Source organism: Clarias gariepinus, chromosome 4 (assembly GCF_024256425.1).
Source record: "Clarias gariepinus isolate MV-2021 ecotype Netherlands chromosome 4, CGAR_prim_01v2, whole genome shotgun sequence".
Taxonomy (NCBI): domain Eukaryota; kingdom Metazoa; phylum Chordata; class Actinopteri; order Siluriformes; family Clariidae; genus Clarias; species Clarias gariepinus.
This window is the reverse complement of record NC_071103.1, coordinates 9,191,520-9,209,108: the sequence shown is the minus strand read 5'-3', so window position 1 is coordinate 9,209,108 and position 17,589 is coordinate 9,191,520. Positions and strand designations below refer to the sequence as shown.

At 36.1% G+C, this 17,589-nt stretch overlaps 3 protein-coding genes across 4 annotated transcripts; all 3 read left to right on the top strand.

The window, feature by feature from the left end:
* The first annotated feature begins 2,390 nt into the window (after positions 1-2,390).
* LOC128520438 (apolipoprotein A-I-like) lies at positions 2,391-3,873 on the top strand. Of its 2 annotated transcripts, XM_053494679.1 has the most exons (4): positions 2,391-2,474; positions 2,583-2,638; positions 2,782-2,932; positions 3,021-3,873. In XM_053494679.1, exons 2-4 carry the CDS (start codon positions 2,596-2,598, stop codon positions 3,595-3,597), a joined length of 771 nt encoding a protein of 256 aa, XP_053350654.1. In that variant the 5' UTR covers positions 2,391-2,474; positions 2,583-2,595; the 3' UTR covers positions 3,598-3,873. The 2 variants fall into 2 exon arrangements, with proteins under 2 accessions (XP_053350654.1, XP_053350655.1); XM_053494680.1 differs by lacking the exon at positions 2,391-2,474 and having other exon boundaries at positions 2,567-2,638.
* A 3,181-nt stretch (positions 3,874-7,054) lies between these two features.
* On the top strand, positions 7,055-8,577 carry LOC128520429 (apolipoprotein A-I-like). The gene is made up of 4 exons (XM_053494667.1): positions 7,055-7,152; positions 7,262-7,317; positions 7,463-7,613; positions 7,703-8,577. Exons 2-4 carry the CDS (start codon positions 7,275-7,277, stop codon positions 8,277-8,279), a joined length of 771 nt encoding a protein of 256 aa, XP_053350642.1. The 5' UTR covers positions 7,055-7,152; positions 7,262-7,274; the 3' UTR covers positions 8,280-8,577.
* Positions 8,578-13,012: 4,435 nt separating this feature from the next.
* LOC128519724 (apolipoprotein A-I-like) lies at positions 13,013-14,416 on the top strand. Its single transcript, XM_053493549.1, has 4 exons — positions 13,013-13,048; positions 13,161-13,216; positions 13,399-13,549; positions 13,639-14,416. Exons 2-4 carry the CDS (start codon positions 13,174-13,176, stop codon positions 14,213-14,215), a joined length of 771 nt encoding a protein of 256 aa, XP_053349524.1. The 5' UTR covers positions 13,013-13,048; positions 13,161-13,173; the 3' UTR covers positions 14,216-14,416.
* The last annotated feature ends 3,173 nt before the right edge of the window (positions 14,417-17,589 follow it).

The following is a 17,589-nucleotide window of genomic DNA, read 5'->3' as shown; positions in this document are numbered from 1 at the left end:
ACTCGGACTTTCACTTGGACTTGCGCCTATTGACTTGTAAAGACTTGCTACTTCCCATAAAAAGGCCAAAGATAAAAAGTATGTTAACACGGTCCGCTCTATCTCTGTTCATGTGTCTGTGCGCGTGTGTGTGACAGAGCGCATGCGCGCATTCGGCACGACATCCAATCAAAGTACCGTAGATTCTTTTGATTCGACAGCGTCCAACGTGACAACAACGTGCACGCGCCAGTTCGCGAAATGATACCGAAGGTAGCTTCGTTTGGCTATAAAAAATTGTCTATATGCGCGGACCACTGAGCTTCTACAGAACGCAGTAAGGGCCAAAAAGAAAATTGTTAGCGTTTTTTAATCCCCTGACAAACTCTAGCCATCAGGATGTGTTTCCCTTGTTATCTTGGACATATTTAGAATGATGAACCTCGGCTGAGTCACTTGTACGCTGTAAACATGTCAGTACATGCGTTGTATGGTTTATATTTAATCACTGGTATACACTACCCATGATTTGTTTATGCTATTTTATCAAGGGATTTCTTTTAAATACAGTATATATTTAATACAAAGAAATGGACCACTACGAGTGCTGATTTATTTCATATGCAGTTTGGGTTTATTCAAATAATGTGACCTAGTGAATTGACATCACGCGGATAAAATGCTAATTATCTCGCATAATAATAATAATAATAATAATTATTATTATTATTATAATTATATAATATTTAATAATAATAATAATAATAATAATAATAATAATAATTATATAATATTTAATTATAATATAATATAATAATAATTATTATTAATTTATATATAATAATTATTATTATTACTATTATTATTATTAATGTCTTGAGACTGTATCTGACGGGTCTCTATTTTGGCATTATGGTTTTGCTGAAAAGGCATATTTGATATGAAATATCAGACAAAATACTGACATGTTTACAGCGTACAAGTGACTCAGCCGAGGTTCATCATTCTAAATATGTCCAATATAACAAGGGAAACACATCCTGTTGGCTAGAGTTTGTCAGGGATTAAAAAACACTAACTGTCCTTTTTATTCTTTACCGCGCTCTGTAGAACCTCAGTGGTCCGCGCATAACCCTTCGCGGGCGAGCCTTCTCCTAAATGCGCGTTCCCTGTGGCCTTTTCACGGGGGTGGGGCTAAAAAAACGCCTTCTGATGGGGGAACCAACATCGACACAGCACCGGATTGTTTGTATGAGGTAGCCTACTTCATTGAGAATATGTGCTACCATTTTACATTGCTACTAGCATTTACTAACATTTGTATTTTTATGTATCTGAGCAATGTTCTTTCATTAAAAAAAGGTTTGTTTAATAAATACAGATCTTACAACCAAACATAATCTGTATAAATTTTATTTTTCTGCTAAAAAGACTTGAAAAGACTCGAAAGTCAAACTCTAGGACTTTGGACTTGACTTGAGACTTGTTGGCTTTGACTTGCAACTTGCCTTGGGACTTGCCTGTCTTGACTCGGGACTTGACTCGGGACTTGAGGGCAATGAATTGAGATTTACTTGTGACTTGCCAAACAATGACTTTGTCCCACCTCTGATAAGGAGTAAAAGACTTACTTTCTCCGACTTATGACCAAATCAGACTTACGACTGTGCTCCCGGGTAAGAAACTCATTCTACAGTGGGGACTACTTGTACAGAGGTATCATGGGGTATCAAAAAAATAAACTTTTAAATGATTGGAACATTATTACATTTGATCCTTTTGTGTCAGCAATCCTGAACAAAACAAACAAACAAAAAAACAACAAACATGATAAAAACAACAATTATAATAAATTTTATTGCAAATATTGTACACTATCATAAACATGCATTGTTTGGGGAAAAATACAGGGCGCCTAGTAAAATGTGATAATCCCAATCAAAATCTACAACTTGCAATGCGCTATCAAAGTTCAGGAGTACAGCAAGCTTGTCTGAATAATAGTTTATCTGAACCTCCACTGTTACCATGAGACATCAGAATTCCTCAACTTTCATTATCCAATAGTCTAGTCCAACACAGCAAGTTTAAAGTTTAAGAATCCTTTTCATAAATGGTAACAGAATCTTTTGTGTTGTCATAAGCTTTGTCTATTCTAAAAATATTCAATATTAAATAAAAAGTTCAAGGGGTTCGGACAAAATCTTTTTTGTATTAATCATCTTATTAAAGCATTTCAAGTTAAAGCTTGAAGATGAACTTTTACCAGTGTCTGCATGTTATCTTTGCTTTTATTAGATTTATTGTTGCCTTAACTGAACCTCAGGCTCTGTAGGAACTGGAGGTCCATTTAGGTTATGATGTGGAACAGTGTTGACAGCAATGCACTACCTTCTGGACTTTGGGCTCTCAATACAACTCATGCCTCTGTACAGTATATAAACTGATTACTGAGCTTGTACTCATACACAAACAGCTGGCATCTGACAGAGCAGGTAAGAAAAAGCAGTTTGTACAGATTGTATTGTTTGTTATATTTTGTCGTGTTAATTTCTACATTTTATTCAGTTTTTTTTACATACAGTAGTTGTTTATCTTTACAGACACAAAACAAGAATGATGAAGGTCTTTTTGGTTCTGGTTCTTGCCGTATTCACAGGTATCTTTATTTTCTTGTATGTAATGGTATGTAGCTTGAAAGCTATTGAATGTTTAAAGCCATATTGGCAATACATAACCCTGCACTCTTAAGGACAGATCTAGTTCATTATACTAACTGAAATTATTTGGTTCTTTCACCAGGTTGCCAAGCCAACTTGTTCTATGCTGATGAACCTAAACCACAGTTAGAGCAACTGACTGATGCTTTCTGGGACTATGTGGCCAAAGCAACACACACTGCTGAGGACACACTAAAAACAATTAGAGAGTCTCAACTCGGACAGGAAGTCAAGTAAGATTTTTAAAAATTGTGTTAATTTTCTTAATTGTGTCTCAAGTTATCTTTTCTCATGAGTATATTTCTCCTTTTCACTCTACAGTGCTAGAATTACAGATGGTGCTAATGTGGCCAGTCAGTATGCTGTCACTCTTCAGAACCAGATGAACCCTCTGGCCCAGGAGATCATGGCCAAATTCACCAAAGAGGCTGAAGTTCTGAAGGAGCGTGTCGAGCTGGAACTGTCTACTGTAAAGGACAAACTGGATCCCTATTCTGAGGACCTGAAGACCCAAATTCAGCAGAGAGTGGAGGAGCTAAGAGCAGCTGTTGCTCCCTACGCTGAGTCCTTTGACTCTGATGCTCTAAAAGCCACTGTGCTGCAGAAGACTGAGGAGCTCAGGGGAAGTGTTGAGGAGAAAGTGAAGGACCTGCAGTCCAAGCTAGAGCCCTACACTGAAGAGCTCAAACAGAAAGTAGATCAGCACCTGCAGGAATTCCAGAAGACCGTGGCTCCTCTGACTGAGGATCTTCAGGCCAAGGTTGCTGAGAGAACTGCTTTGGTTCAGCAGGGTCTGGCTCCCTTTGCTGAGGACCTGAGAGAGAAACTCGACCCCTACGCCGAAAACCTGAAAGACCAGCTCACCTCTCTTTATGACTCCTACATCTGGACTAGTTAAATACTCCAAACTTACTGGACTGTGTTTTCTTTCCTCACTTTAAATATTAAATATCAAATACTCAATTCTATATTGCATATAAAAAAATAACCATACCCTAAACAATGGACTTTATCAGCTTTTTAGCAATGTAGTGAAATGTTCTTACAAGTGGAAGAAATAAATATAAATATATTTTATTTGTATAGTGCTGTGATGTAGTGGTGTATTATTTGTAGATATCCTTTTTCGTGCATTGTTCCCATTTTTTGAAATAAGTAAACTATTCCTAACATACCCCATGATTTCTCTCGTTTTTTAAATAAATATTGGAAAAACATCTTTGCTATTTTCAGCAAGTGCACTTGATAGATTTCTAACAAAAGTAAAACTTATTTTCCACATATACTGTACTTTTCCCATGCTAAACCTAAAGGATTGGATTAATCTTTGGGACTTATGATATACGAAGTATTAAACTATCTAATTGTGAGGTAGGTCAAATATGAATCATACACGTGTTATTTATTTATTCTTTTAAAAGATCAATTAAAAATGTATGATTATATTTGTAATTCTTTCTTTGTCTTTTTTACATTTAGAAGAGAGTTTAACTGTAGAAATATAAGACCTGCCCAATCACTTACAGTATGTTAGTAAAGTATATTAAATAGGTTAGTTTTTTTTCCCTCAATAGAATCTGAAAAAGACTAAAAGAAAGTAACTAAAATAATGCTTGGCCACAGGTTTTCCTCTATTATTTGGACAATATTAATTGTAACAGTTCCACTGATGTACACAACAAAGTTATTTTATTGTCATAACATTTTGTGAATCTTACACTGCAAAAAATCTTATGTGCTATCTACTTAAAAAAATATGGTAACAATATTGCACATATTATTTTTAAGCCGTTTTTAAGGCTTGATTTTTTAGTAGAATTTACTTGAATAAATCATGTAAAACATCCTAAATTATTTAGCCAGACACATGGTGATTTTAACATTATTAGTGGAATAATCTTTTTTAGTTTAAGCAGATAAAACAAAAGGTACTCATATGTATTAAGGGAAAATTACTTAATAATATAAAAAACATTTTATAATGAAATGAGTACATAATGCATTTTGGTGTTAAACATGCTTTTGTTTCATGTTTCACTGGTATCAAAATATTAAACACTGTGTAAAATAGTGTATATAACATTTACAGCAGTTTTAAGATCTGTGAAACAATTTGTAAAACAGTTTGTAACTGACAATTTCTATGCCATTGAAATCAACTGTCTAGCATTATATGCTAACATCTTTTCTTGTGGGAATAGTCACATTCTGTACTAAAACCTATGAGAACTTGTACAGTAAACAATTTCTAGCTTCATATCTTTGTAAAATTGTAAAACACTAACTCCTCTAAACTTCTTTTAGTGAACTGTGGAGACACTACAACAAACTTACGTATGCTAATGGCGGACAGGATGTTTTCAGAAATTTTCACAATGTTTAATTTATTTATGTATATTGCTGAAACTAGTGAAAGAAAAGAGCTTATTTAAGAAATCAAAATAAAATATAAAAATTAGTAAGGGGCTTAACTTACTTAACATTTTACACTGTTCATCTGTTTCTCAAAATGGCGTCTGATCACTGCTTTTGTTGAGATTCAAATGAATTTTTCTCAATAAAACCCGGATAATTGGGCCAATTCTCTTAAAATAAATATAAAGCCGTTTTTCCTTAAATGATTTGCCTAAATGGTTCCTCAAATTAAACCTAGAAATTGCACTAATTTCCTTAAAAAATAGGTAGAATTCATTTTATAATTTTATTAGTGAAATGTTCTTAATATATTATAAGAAACACAGAAAACAATTTTTTAAAATGAAATATGCACATTATTTCTAATGATTACATCAGTTTTTTTTAAATGAAAATTATGAGCCTCATGATTCATTTTTTACAGTGTAGGCTGTGTCCCAAATTGCATACTTTTGTACGAAACACCCTATTCCTACCCTAAGGTTAAAATCTATGCAATATAAAAATATACACTTCTTAGACAACAATAAAAAAATGGATTTAATTAGGCAAAAGTATTCAACTACTGCAATTAGCTAAGATCCATCCATTGGATAATTACTGCAGTGATTAATATAATTAAACTGGGAACAAGTTATTTAACCTTAACTGATGCAGTAAGGAGCTTCTCATTTCTTAAACAACCATGTTAGTTGGCCAAAAAAATTATGTCAGTTGACTACCTGAACATACAGCATGACCAAAGTTTTTCCATAAAAAAGTTTTTTTTTTCTTGTTTGATGACACAGCTATATTCCGAGATGACAACACTTGGATTCATTGTGCTCAAATTATGTAGCATTGGTTCAGAGAGCATGAAGCACACATGCATTGGCCACTACAGAATTCAGACCTTATACCCATTGACAATCTTTGGGATGTGTTGGAGAAGGCTCGACTTGCCCATGATCAGTATGAGATCTTGGAGAGAAATGAATGCAAATCTGCATTGAAATAAATGTTGTGACATTGTGTAAGCGCATTAAGATGATGCTATGGTCACAATCAAAGCACATATTCTGCCACCTCAAGAATGTTCTGCACATTATTCATAAACAGAATCACTTTCAGGAGTTTTACTTGTTTGATTAGTCATGGAACAATGAGGAAACATGCCACACCGGGCCATGCAACTGCTTGTTAGATGTTTAAATCATGTCAAATTTATTTATAAAATATTTTAGAATAACTTTATTTGATTGATGTGCTGTACAGGTAGTCCCAGACTTATGAACATTTAAGTTAAAATTTTCCTCAAATAAGAATTGACGGAAGTAGCTCACCTATATTGTACAAAAAATGGATACCAATATTTACAGTTATGCACAATATTTTTTTATCCAAATTTAGGAAATCCGAGTTCACAGTCCAACACAGTGGAAAACAGCTCTAAGACAAAATGGCATCTGGGATTTCCTTCGCGATTTTTAAAGGCACAGGGACAAAATTTCACTGTGAGATTAATTTTAATTAAATTTCTTTTAATTTATCCACTCTGGCAGTGTAGAATCACAATCTACAACTTGCAATGCGAGATCAAAGTTGAGGAGTACAGCAAGCTTGTCTGAATAATAGTTTATCTGAACCTCCACTGTTACCATGAGACATCAGAATTCCCCAACATTCATTGTCCAATAGTCCAACACAGCAAGTTTAAAGTTTAGGAATGTTTTTCATAAGTGGTGACAAAATCTTTTGTGTTTTCATAAGCTTTGTCTATTCTAAAACTATTTAATATCAAATAAAAAGTCCAAGGGGTTTGGACAAAATCTTTTTTTTTTATTATTGTTAGAATATTATTAATTTATTGTTGCCTTAACTGAACCTCAGGCTCTGTAAGAACTGGAGGTCCATTTAGGTTATGATGTGGAACAGTGTTGACAGCAATGCACTACCTTCTGGACTTTGGGCTCTCAATACAAATCATGCCTCTTTACAGTATATAAACTGACTACTGAGCTTGTACTCATACACAAACAGCTGGCATCTGACAGAGCAGGTAAGAAAAAGCAATTTGTACAGATTGTATTGTTTGTTATATTTTGTCGTGTTAATTTCTACATTTCATTCAGTTTTTTTTTACATACAGTAGTTGTTTATCTTTACAGACACAAAACAAGAATGATGAAGGTCTTTTTGGTTCTGGTTCTTGCCGTATTCACAGGTATCTTTATTTTCTTGTATGTAATGTTATGTAGCTTGAAAGCTGTTAAATGTTTAAAGCCATATTGGCAATACATAACCCTGCACTCTTAAGGACAGATATAGTTCATTATACTAACTTGGAAATAATTTGGTTCTTTTACCAGGTTGCCAAGCCAACTTATTCTATGCTGATGAGCCTAAACCACAGTTGGAGCAACTGACTGATGCTTTCTGGGACTATGTGGCCAAAGCAACACACACTGCTGAGGACACACTAAAAACAATTAGAGAGTCTCAACTCGGACAGGAAGTCAAGTAAGATTTTAAAAAATTGTTTTTATTTTCTTGATTGTGTATTAAGTTATCTTTTTTTTATGTGTATATTTCTTATTTTCACTCTACAGTGCTAGAATTACAGATGGTGCTAATGTGGCCAGTCAGTATGCTGTCACTCTTCAGAACCAGATGAACCCTCTGGCCCAGGAGATCATGGCCAAAATCACCAAAGAGGCTGAAGTTCTGAAGGAGCGTGTCGAGCTGGAACTGTCCACTGTAAAGGACAAACTTGATCCCTATTCTGAGGAATTGAAGACCCAAATTCAGCAGAGTGTAAAGGCGCTAAGAGCAGCTGTTGCTCCCTACGCTGAGTCATTTGACTCTGAAGCTCTGAAAGCCACTGTGCTGCAGAAGACTGAGGAGCTCAGGGGAAGTGTTGAGGAGAAAGTGAAGGACCTGCAGTCCAAGCTAGAGCCCTACACTGAAGAGCTCAAACAGAAAGTAGATCAGCACCTGCAGGAATTCCAGAAGACCGTGGCTCCTCTGACTGAAGATCTTCAGGCCAAGGTTGCTGAGAGAGCCGCTTTGGTTCAACAGGGTCTGGCTCCCTATGCTGAGGACCTGAGAGAGAAACTCGACCCCTACGCCCAAAACCTGAAGGACCAGCTCACTTCTCTTTATGAGTCTTACATCAGGACTAGTTAAATACTCCAAACTTCCTGGACTGTGTTTTCTTTCCTTCCTACAAATATTAAATATCAAATATTCAATTTTATAATACATATCAGAACACACCTTAAACAGTGGACTGTATCAGCTTTTTAGCAATGCAGGGAAATGTTCTTACAAGAAATAACTCAAATATAATTATATTATAAGTAATAACTCAAATATAATTGTCTTTTATTTGTGTAGTGCTACCATGTAGTGGTGTATTATTTGTAGATGTCCTTTTTTGTACATTGTTCCCATTTTTGGAAAAAAATAAACTATTCTTAACATACCCCATGATTTCTCTTGTTTGAATAAATATAATACTATTATAATATAAAATTTCTATTTTCAATATGTGCTCTTAATAGATTCATAAACTTTTCACATGCTCAACGTAAAGAATTGGATTCATCTGTGGAATGTATGATATGATTTGGAACATGATTGTAAATAATACATATTTTATTTGTTTGTTTAAGTACTTTAAAAGATTAATTGAAAATGTATGAATATATTTGTAATTCTTGCTTTGTCTTTTATTAAAGAAGAATAGTTTTATTACAAATAAACGTTATTGCGTTTGTAAGAGAGTTTAGCTGTACAATTATAAGACCTGCTCAATCATTTATGCATAATAAAAAAGTATATTAAATAGGCTTAGTTTTTTTAATGCTTTAATAAAAATTATAGCAAAAAATTTAAAGATTTTGTCCACCCTCTTTTTTAGTTCAAATTGAATAGAATAGACAAAGCTCATGACATCACAGAAGATTCTGTTACTACTTATAAAAAGGATTCTTAACCTTTCAATTCAATTCAATTTTATTTGTATAGCGCTTTTAACAATTGACATTGTCACAAAGCAGCTTTACACAATCAAAAGAATTATTTAAGTCTGTTTGAAATGTGAATGTGTATGAATCAAAATGATAAGACTGTCCCTAATGAGCGAGCCTAAGATGATGGCGACAGTGGCAAGGAAAAACTCCCTGAGATGGTAATCGGAAGAAACCTTGAAAGGAACCAGATTCAAAAGGGAACCCATCCTCATTTGGGTGAAAATAGATTGCAGGGATTGATCTGCATAAAACTATGTGAGACTGGAAGATGGCGCCGGTGAGGTCGGCTGCCGTCACGACTGCTCCGATCTACTTTTCGTTATTTTTGTATTTTAAGGTAATTTACAGGAACTTTCTTCTTTTTCCATTATTCTCTTATTTCTTGTCAATTGTTTTTAAAAAAATTCTAAGGTCACAGGCGGTCGTATAAGCATTTCCCTACATATCGTACTGTGTATGACTGTGTACTGTATGTGACAAATAAAATTTTAATTTGAAGCTCAGTATAACAGGAGATGTGTTCAATTTAATGGAGTCCAGTTTGTTCCTGGAGGCTCAGGTAGACTGTAGGAAATTCCAGTCCTGAACTATTGAGCGACTGAAGTCACAGGTCCTCAGAGAACAGCTGTCTGCATCGTTTGAGAACAAGACCGTCTTCTTAGAAAAGTGGAACCATCCCCAGTCACCACATGCATCCTCGGCAGACCACACAGGGCATCCATGTGATGAGATCTCCAACCAGAGGCAGGACTCCAGGACGAGTTAGACAGGTCCAGAGGGCAGAGGAGGTCTGAAACACTGGCAGCTCAGGAGCGACATGTATAGCTCGACAAAGAGATAGGTAGAGGAAAAAGGAGAGAGGGAGAGAGAGCAGAATAGGGGAGAGCAAAAGAGATGGAGAGATGGCAGTTAGGTATGGTCGCAGTCGAACAATGTATAAGGTGAATGTATATTTAGTGCAGAGTGCAAGCAGAGACTCCGACAGGACTTACTATGACAGCATAACTAAAAGGGAGAGCCAGAAGGTAACACAGACAAGAGGGCTTCCAGAGATGTAAAGCAAACAATCACCTCACCATCCACAAACCTGAGTGATCAATGAGAGTGAGGAAGACAGCATCTAAACATACCAGTTCACCGTAATACTCTACGTCCATGAGTCCCCCAGATCTGCTCCTTTACCCAAGACAAATCTATTTATAAAAATGCTTGATTAAATAAATAGGTTTTTAGCCTGGACTTAAACACTGGGACTTTGTCTGAATCCCGAACACTATTTGGAAAACTATTCCATAATTTTGGGGCTTTGTAAGAAAAAGCTCTGCCCCCTGCTGTAGTTTTAATAATACGCGGTACTGATAAGCAGCCTGCATCCTTTGATCGAAGTAGGCATGACAGATTGTAAGACACTAGCAGTTCACTCAGGTACTGCGGCGCAAGACCATTTAATGCTTTATACGTCAATAGTAGTATTTTAAAATCGACGGAAATTTCACAGGAAGCCAATGCAGTGTGGATAAGATAGGGGTGATGTGCTCATATCTTCTGGTTCGAGTGAGGACTCTCGCTGCTGCATTCTGGACTAACTGAAGCTTGTTTAAGCACCTCGTTGAACAACCAGACAGTAAGGCATTGCAATAGTCCAACCTAGAGGTGATAAAAGGATGAACTAGTTTTTCTGCATCATTTGGTGACAATATGTTTCCTATCTTGGCACTATTTCTAAGGTGAAAAAATGCTATCCTGGTAATATTATTTACATGTGCTTCAAATGAAAGGCTGAAATCTATAATCACACCAAGGTCTTTTACTGTTGAACTTGATGGAACAGAAAGGCCATTTAAAATCACAGTGTGATCAGAAAGCTAACTTCTAGCTGCTTGTGGTCCTATGACTAGAACTTCTGTCTTATCAGGATTCAGCAGAAGGAAATTAATTAACATCTAATTTCTTATGTCCTGCACACATTGCTCAACTTTAGTAAACTGGTTTTTCTCGTCTGGTTTTGCTGAAACTAATACCATGTTTATGAATTATGTTGCCCAAAGAAAGCATGTAAATGAAAAAAAAAAACAGTGGGCCTAAAACTGAAACCCTTTGGAACAACCTTTGAAATTGCTTTGGAATAGAACACTAGACAGTAAAAGTTGTGGGATTCTGAGGTCTCCTAGTAACAGTGGAACCTTGGTCTGAAGTCTTGAAGTTTGATTTCAAATAGCAAATTGTAGATTTTGATTGGGTTTATCACATTTACTAGGCCACTTACACCTTACCCACATGCATGTTTATGACAGTGTACAATATCTGCAATAAAATGTACTATAATTTTTGTTGTCATTATGTTTGCATGTTTTGTATTTTTGTATTTTTTTGTTCTGGATTTCTGACAAGAAATGCAATAATGTTCCGATCATTTAAAAGTTTCCTTTTTTGATACCACATGATACCTCTGTACAAGCAGTCCCCGATTTGCAAACGAGTTATGTTTCAGGAGCATGTTCATAAGTCCAATTTGTTCCTAAGTCTGACAGATAAATCTTGTATGCCTTTGACACGCATACATAATGTAAAGCATACCAGTCCACTTGACTAAATCTTTCTCTACACTTCCCGGACTCAATTTTGTCTTAGTGCTGTTGTTCACTGTTTTGGACGGTGAGCTCTGTTTTGTTGTGGATTTCCTAAATTAGGATTATTCACCATCATGACAGCTTTAAAAAACAAACAAACAAACAAAAAAAACTAAGCCTATTTAATATACTTTTCTATCATACATAAGTAATTGGGCAGGCCTTATAATTGTACAGTTAAACTTTCTTCCAAATGTAAAATTGCTTTGACTTTTGTAATAAAACAATTCTTCTTTTTAAAAAAAGCAAGAATTACAAATATAATCAAACATTTTCAATTGATCTTTTAAAGTACTTTAACAAATAAATAAAGTGTGTATAAATAAATAAAGTATTCACATTAGAGCTACCTCATAGTTCAATACTCAAGAATGTATTAAACTTATGAACATTTAAATATTGCCTCCTCAAGAATGTTCTGCACAAAATTCTGCTGTCATCCACTTTAGTTGTCTTCCGTGGGCTTCCAGGTCTTTTTCTATTACTGAGCATGCCAGATTATTTCTACTTCTTTTAAAAATGTTCAAAACTTTTTTTATATATATTCATAAGCCCCCAAAATAGGCTAAATCACATAAAATTGATTTATAAATTATTTTAAAATAACTTTGAGTTAAATGCTGTACGGAGGTATTATGGTGTATCAAACTTGAGGAAACTTCATGATCAGAGCATTTTCACTTCTGATCATTTTCTTGCCCACAGTCCTGGATAAAACCAACCAAACAAACAAAACATAATAACAACAATTTTAATACATTTAATTGCAGATATTTTACACTATTATAAACATGCATTATGTTTGTAATCAGTAAAATGTGATAAACCCGGTCAAAATCTACAAGTTGCTATGTAAAATGAAAGTTCAGAAGTACAGCAATTCCCTAAGTTCAAAGTTTAAAAATCCTTTTCATAAGTGATAACGCAATCTTCTTTGATGTCATAAGCTTTGTCTATTCTTAAAATATTCAATATCAAATAAAGAATTTAAGGAGGTTGGACAGAATCTTTATTTTTACTAAACATTTTATTAAAGTATTTAACTTAAAACAATTTAGGCTTGAAAATGTACTTTTACCAGTGTCTGCACGTTATTTATGCTTTATTAAATTTATTGTTAATGAACCTCAGGCTCTTGAGGTCCATTTAGGTTATGATGTGGAACAGTGTTGACAGCAATGCACTACCTCCTGGACTTTGCGCTTACAATACAACTCATGCCTCTGTACAGTATATAAACTGACTACTGAGCTTGCACTCATACACAAACAGCTGGCATCTGACAGAGCAGGTAAGAAAAAGCAGTTTGTACAAATTGTATTGTTTGTTATATTTTGTAGTGTTAATGTCTACATGTTTATTCAGTTTATTACATACAGTAATACATTTGTTTAATTTTACAGATACAAAACAAGAATGATGAAGGTCTTTTTGGTTCTGGTTCTGGCTGTATTCACAGGTATGTCCATATTCATGTATGTAATGTTATGTAGCCTGAAAACGGGGTTAATGTTTATATCCTGTCATGATAGTGTGGTTGGATATGCAGAGGCCAACCTTGACATTTCCATATTAACATTGCACCCTCCAAGACAGATAGTGCTCATTGTACTAACTAAAATTATTTGGTTCTTTCACCAGTTTGCCAAGCCAACTTGTTCTATGCTGATGAGCCCAAACCACAGTTGGAGCAACTGACTGATGCTTTCTGGGACTATGTGGCCAAGGCAACACACACTGCTGAGGACACACTAAAAACAATTAGAGAGTCTCAACTTGGACAGGAAGTCAAGTAAGGTTAAAATAAATTGTGTTGACTCTCTTGATTGTGTCTCAGGTATTTTTTTTTTCATGAGTATATTTCTCCTTTTCACTCTACAGTGCTAGAATTACAGATGGTGCTAATGTGGCCAGTCAGTATGCTGTCACTCTTCAGAACCAAATGAACCCTCTGGCCCAGGAGATCATGGCCAAAATCACCAAGGAGGCTGAAGTTCTGAAGGAGCGTGTCGAGCTGGAACTGTCCACTGTAAAGGACAAACTGGATCCCTATTCTGAGGACCTGAAGACCCAAATTCAGCAGAGAGTGGAGGAGCTAAGAGCAGCTGTTGCTCCCTACGCTGAGTCCTTTGACTCTGATGCTCTAAAAGCCACTGTGCTGCAGAAGACTGAGGAGCTCAGGGGAAGTGTTGAGGAGAAAGTGAAGGACCTGCAGTCCAAGCTAGAGCCCTACACTGAAGAGCTCAAACAGAAAGTAGATCAGCACCTGCAGGAATTCCAGAAGACTGTGGCTCCTCTGACTGAGGATCTTCAGGCCAAGGTTGCTGAGAGAGCCGCTTTGGTTCAGCAGGGTCTGGCTCCCTTTGCTGAGGACCTGAGAGAGAAACTTGACCCCTTAGCGCAAAACCTGAAGGACCAGCTCACCTCTCTTTATGAGTCTTACATCAGGACTAGTTAAATACTCCAAACTTACTGGACTGTGTTTTCTTTCCTTACTACAAATATTAAATATCAAATATTCAATTCTGTATTGCATATCAAAAGAACACACTTTAAACAGTGGACTGTATATCAGTTTGCTAACAATGCAGTGAAAAGTTCTTACAAGTGGAAGAAATAAATATTTCTTTGTGTAGTGCTGTGATGTAGTGGTGTATTCTTTGTAGATGTCCTATATTGTACATTGTTCCCATAAAAAAAAAAGTAAACTATTCTTAACATACCCCATGCTTTCTCTTGTTTCTCAAACAAATAATACTTGCTATTTTCAGCATAGATAGATTACCAACTATTAAGTACATCTTATTCAGAATATTTTTACAAGCTAAATCCACAGGATTGGATTTATCTTTGGAGCTTATGATATTAAGTAATAAACTAAATAATAGTGATGTAGGTCTAATGTGAATAATGCATTTTTTTGAAGAACTTTAAAAGGTTTGATGAACATTTATGATTAGGTTTGAAATGACTGCTTTATGTCTGTAAAAAAGAAGAATTAGTTTTGTTACAAAAAACAATGCAATTTACATTTGAAATAGAGTTTAACTCTATATTTATAAGACCTGCCCAATCACTTACAGTGGCAAGAAAAAGTATATGAACCTTTTTAAATTTCATCCTTTTACATTTACATGTAGGCATTTGGCAGACACTCTTATTCAGAGCGACTTACAAATAGTGCTTTAAAGTTTCCATCCTTGGATAGATACTTTACACTGGGTTACTGGGTTACTAACTACAGTAAGTGCCATTAATTAAACACAGTTGTCTTCTTGTTTTTGTTTTGGGTGGACTGAGCGATTAGTTGAGTATTGGCCACTCACATTGTTTTTCCTAAGAAATAATTTGTTGTGCTTTCCTACTGTGACTCTGACTGAGAAAAAGTGTTGTATTTATTATAATGACTTATTCTGTTCACATTTAACAATTCAGTAAATATTTTATATTATTGTTACAGTGTAATTTTATGGTTTTCCCATTCACAGTGAGCATTGCATGTGGTGGCTCTCAGTGCACAATGCATCCCTCACTTCAGCGTTCTACTGTTTGTCTCAGGAAATTTACGAAAAGACAAAGGCAAATGCAGAACTGCAAATACTTTAAGAATGAAAAAGAAAAAACACATGAATAACACTGTAACAAAACGAATAACAAGCTAAACAAACCAATAGCATGACAAAAAAATGAAAATTCAAAACCTAATTTAACAGGTGCCATCTAGTGATTTGGTAAAGAATTGTCAGGTGCAGCACCTAAACTTGCGTGGGACTGGTTTCCTGGGTAATGTGACAATTGTGGCGTGGCCAAAAGGAGTGCAGACGCCATGGTGAGGCTAACCTGCAAAATCTCCAACTACTGTAGATAAATGTTGAATGAATTTATTGTTGGCATAAGTCCTTACAGTGGTATTTGTATTAGTAGTTATTTATTTATTTAAATAAAATATGTTTCTTACAGGTGTTTTAGACAGTTGGCGTTATATACGTAACGCTGGTGTGTTTCCGTTTATCGTTATACTGAGGCACTTTTACATTAGCAAGGTGAGCTTAGCTAACATGTTATCGCAGTGTACTGAAGTTAGGGAGCTTAACATTCATAACTGTATCTATCTTTCTTCCCTACTTTGCCTTGACATTTGCCCAGCAATGTCGTTCTGCTCCCCCCCAGCATACACAGCCGCATTTTTAACAGTTTAACAGTAGTAAGTTAAGGGTTATAAAAATGTCTGTTTTAGTTTGGCTTTAGAGTCGCTAATGCTTATCTACGAATGTTATATCAGTTAATTTCATTTGTATAAAAACCGAATGAGTAAATACCTGGTTAATTTAAAACATCACTCCAAACATGTAGTTACTCCTGAGAATGACAATGTAAAACTGTCTATGTCTATAAAAATATCTAACCATTTTAAATATCAATGCAATTCGTGTCTTTAACCCATCATTAAAATTCAAGAAACATTCTTTTACACACTCTATTGGTATATATAGTGTAAAGCTCCGTAGTGGGCACAGAAATCATGGACATGAGGGTTTGCTGCAGTGAACTCAGGTGCTCTTTATTTTTTTTTTTGTGCTCAGTGACAGAAAAAGAATGCGACGTTTATACACTCTGTTGTATAAGTCTTAGTTATAAACACTCTGAGTTTGGTGTGGGGAAAAGGGAGGTGAGAAGACGAGACAGTCACTAATGCGCAGTCCACGCTAGAATGAAGCAGTGCACCTCTTCTCTGAGGAGTGCGAGGGAAAGTGCTCTCACTGGTGTCTGAGTCTCCGGAGAGAGGAAAATGGCATGTTTTGCTCATTCTACTCACCGGCATACGCCCCCGGGCTCGGGCGATCTACGATGCCCTGCCCCTTTTTTACAGGATTTACGTTAGCTGTCCAAGATGCTATAAGCCCGTTGCCACAGCACCCCCAGTGTTGGATTAAGAAACGAGAAATCTTGGGGTGGTGGTAACAGAGCACTATGTCCATTAACCTCTGGTACGTGACCAGAGCCTCGTGGAGTCTGAATGAAAGAACACAATACTGCCAGTGTCCTTGTCCTGTGCTAGAGGCCATCTTTTCTTTTGCCTCTGGCATTAGGGCCACCTGCCAATATCCTTTTGTTAGGTCAAGGGTAGACATAAACCTGGCTTTTCCCAGCCAAACAATGAGGTCATCCACTCAGGGTAATGGGTAGGCATCGAATTCTGATATCTGGTTCAGACACCAGAAGTCATTAGAAAGTTTGAGTGACCCATCGGGCTTAGGTACCGTCACTATGGGGCTGGAGCAGGAACTAATTGACTCCTCTATGATGCCATTTTGAAGCATATTTTCCACATGTGCTTTGATTGGCCTCCGGGGCTCGGTACAGTCTTAGGCAGATGATCATGCTGGGCATTGTTTTGATATTGTGCATTCCTGGGCAGGCCCTGGTTGGTGGAGAACACATCTTGGAATTGATCAAGAAGCTTGTTCAGATCATGATGTGCTCTCGTTAGGTCCTCTCCCCGTTGGACTATTTTGCGACCTACAACTGATTGTGAGAGGGCAGCAAGAGCTAAGATGTGCGGCCGTGGTTCGATCCACCATTTAAGCAAATTTATATGTTATACAGTAGTATAGTGCGTTTTTTCTTACCGGGCTGCTACGGATGGTAGTTTACGGATCCCACTTGTTCTACTAAGGTGTAGGGTCCTCGCCAATGGGCAAGGAATTTACTGCTGCTGTCCTGTTTCCGCTTTTTAAGTGCTTGCAAACAATGGGAAGTACTCTGCTTATCTTCTCTTAGATTATGTACGTACTCCACCACTGAGCGGAAAGGTGATGGTTGCTCCTCTCA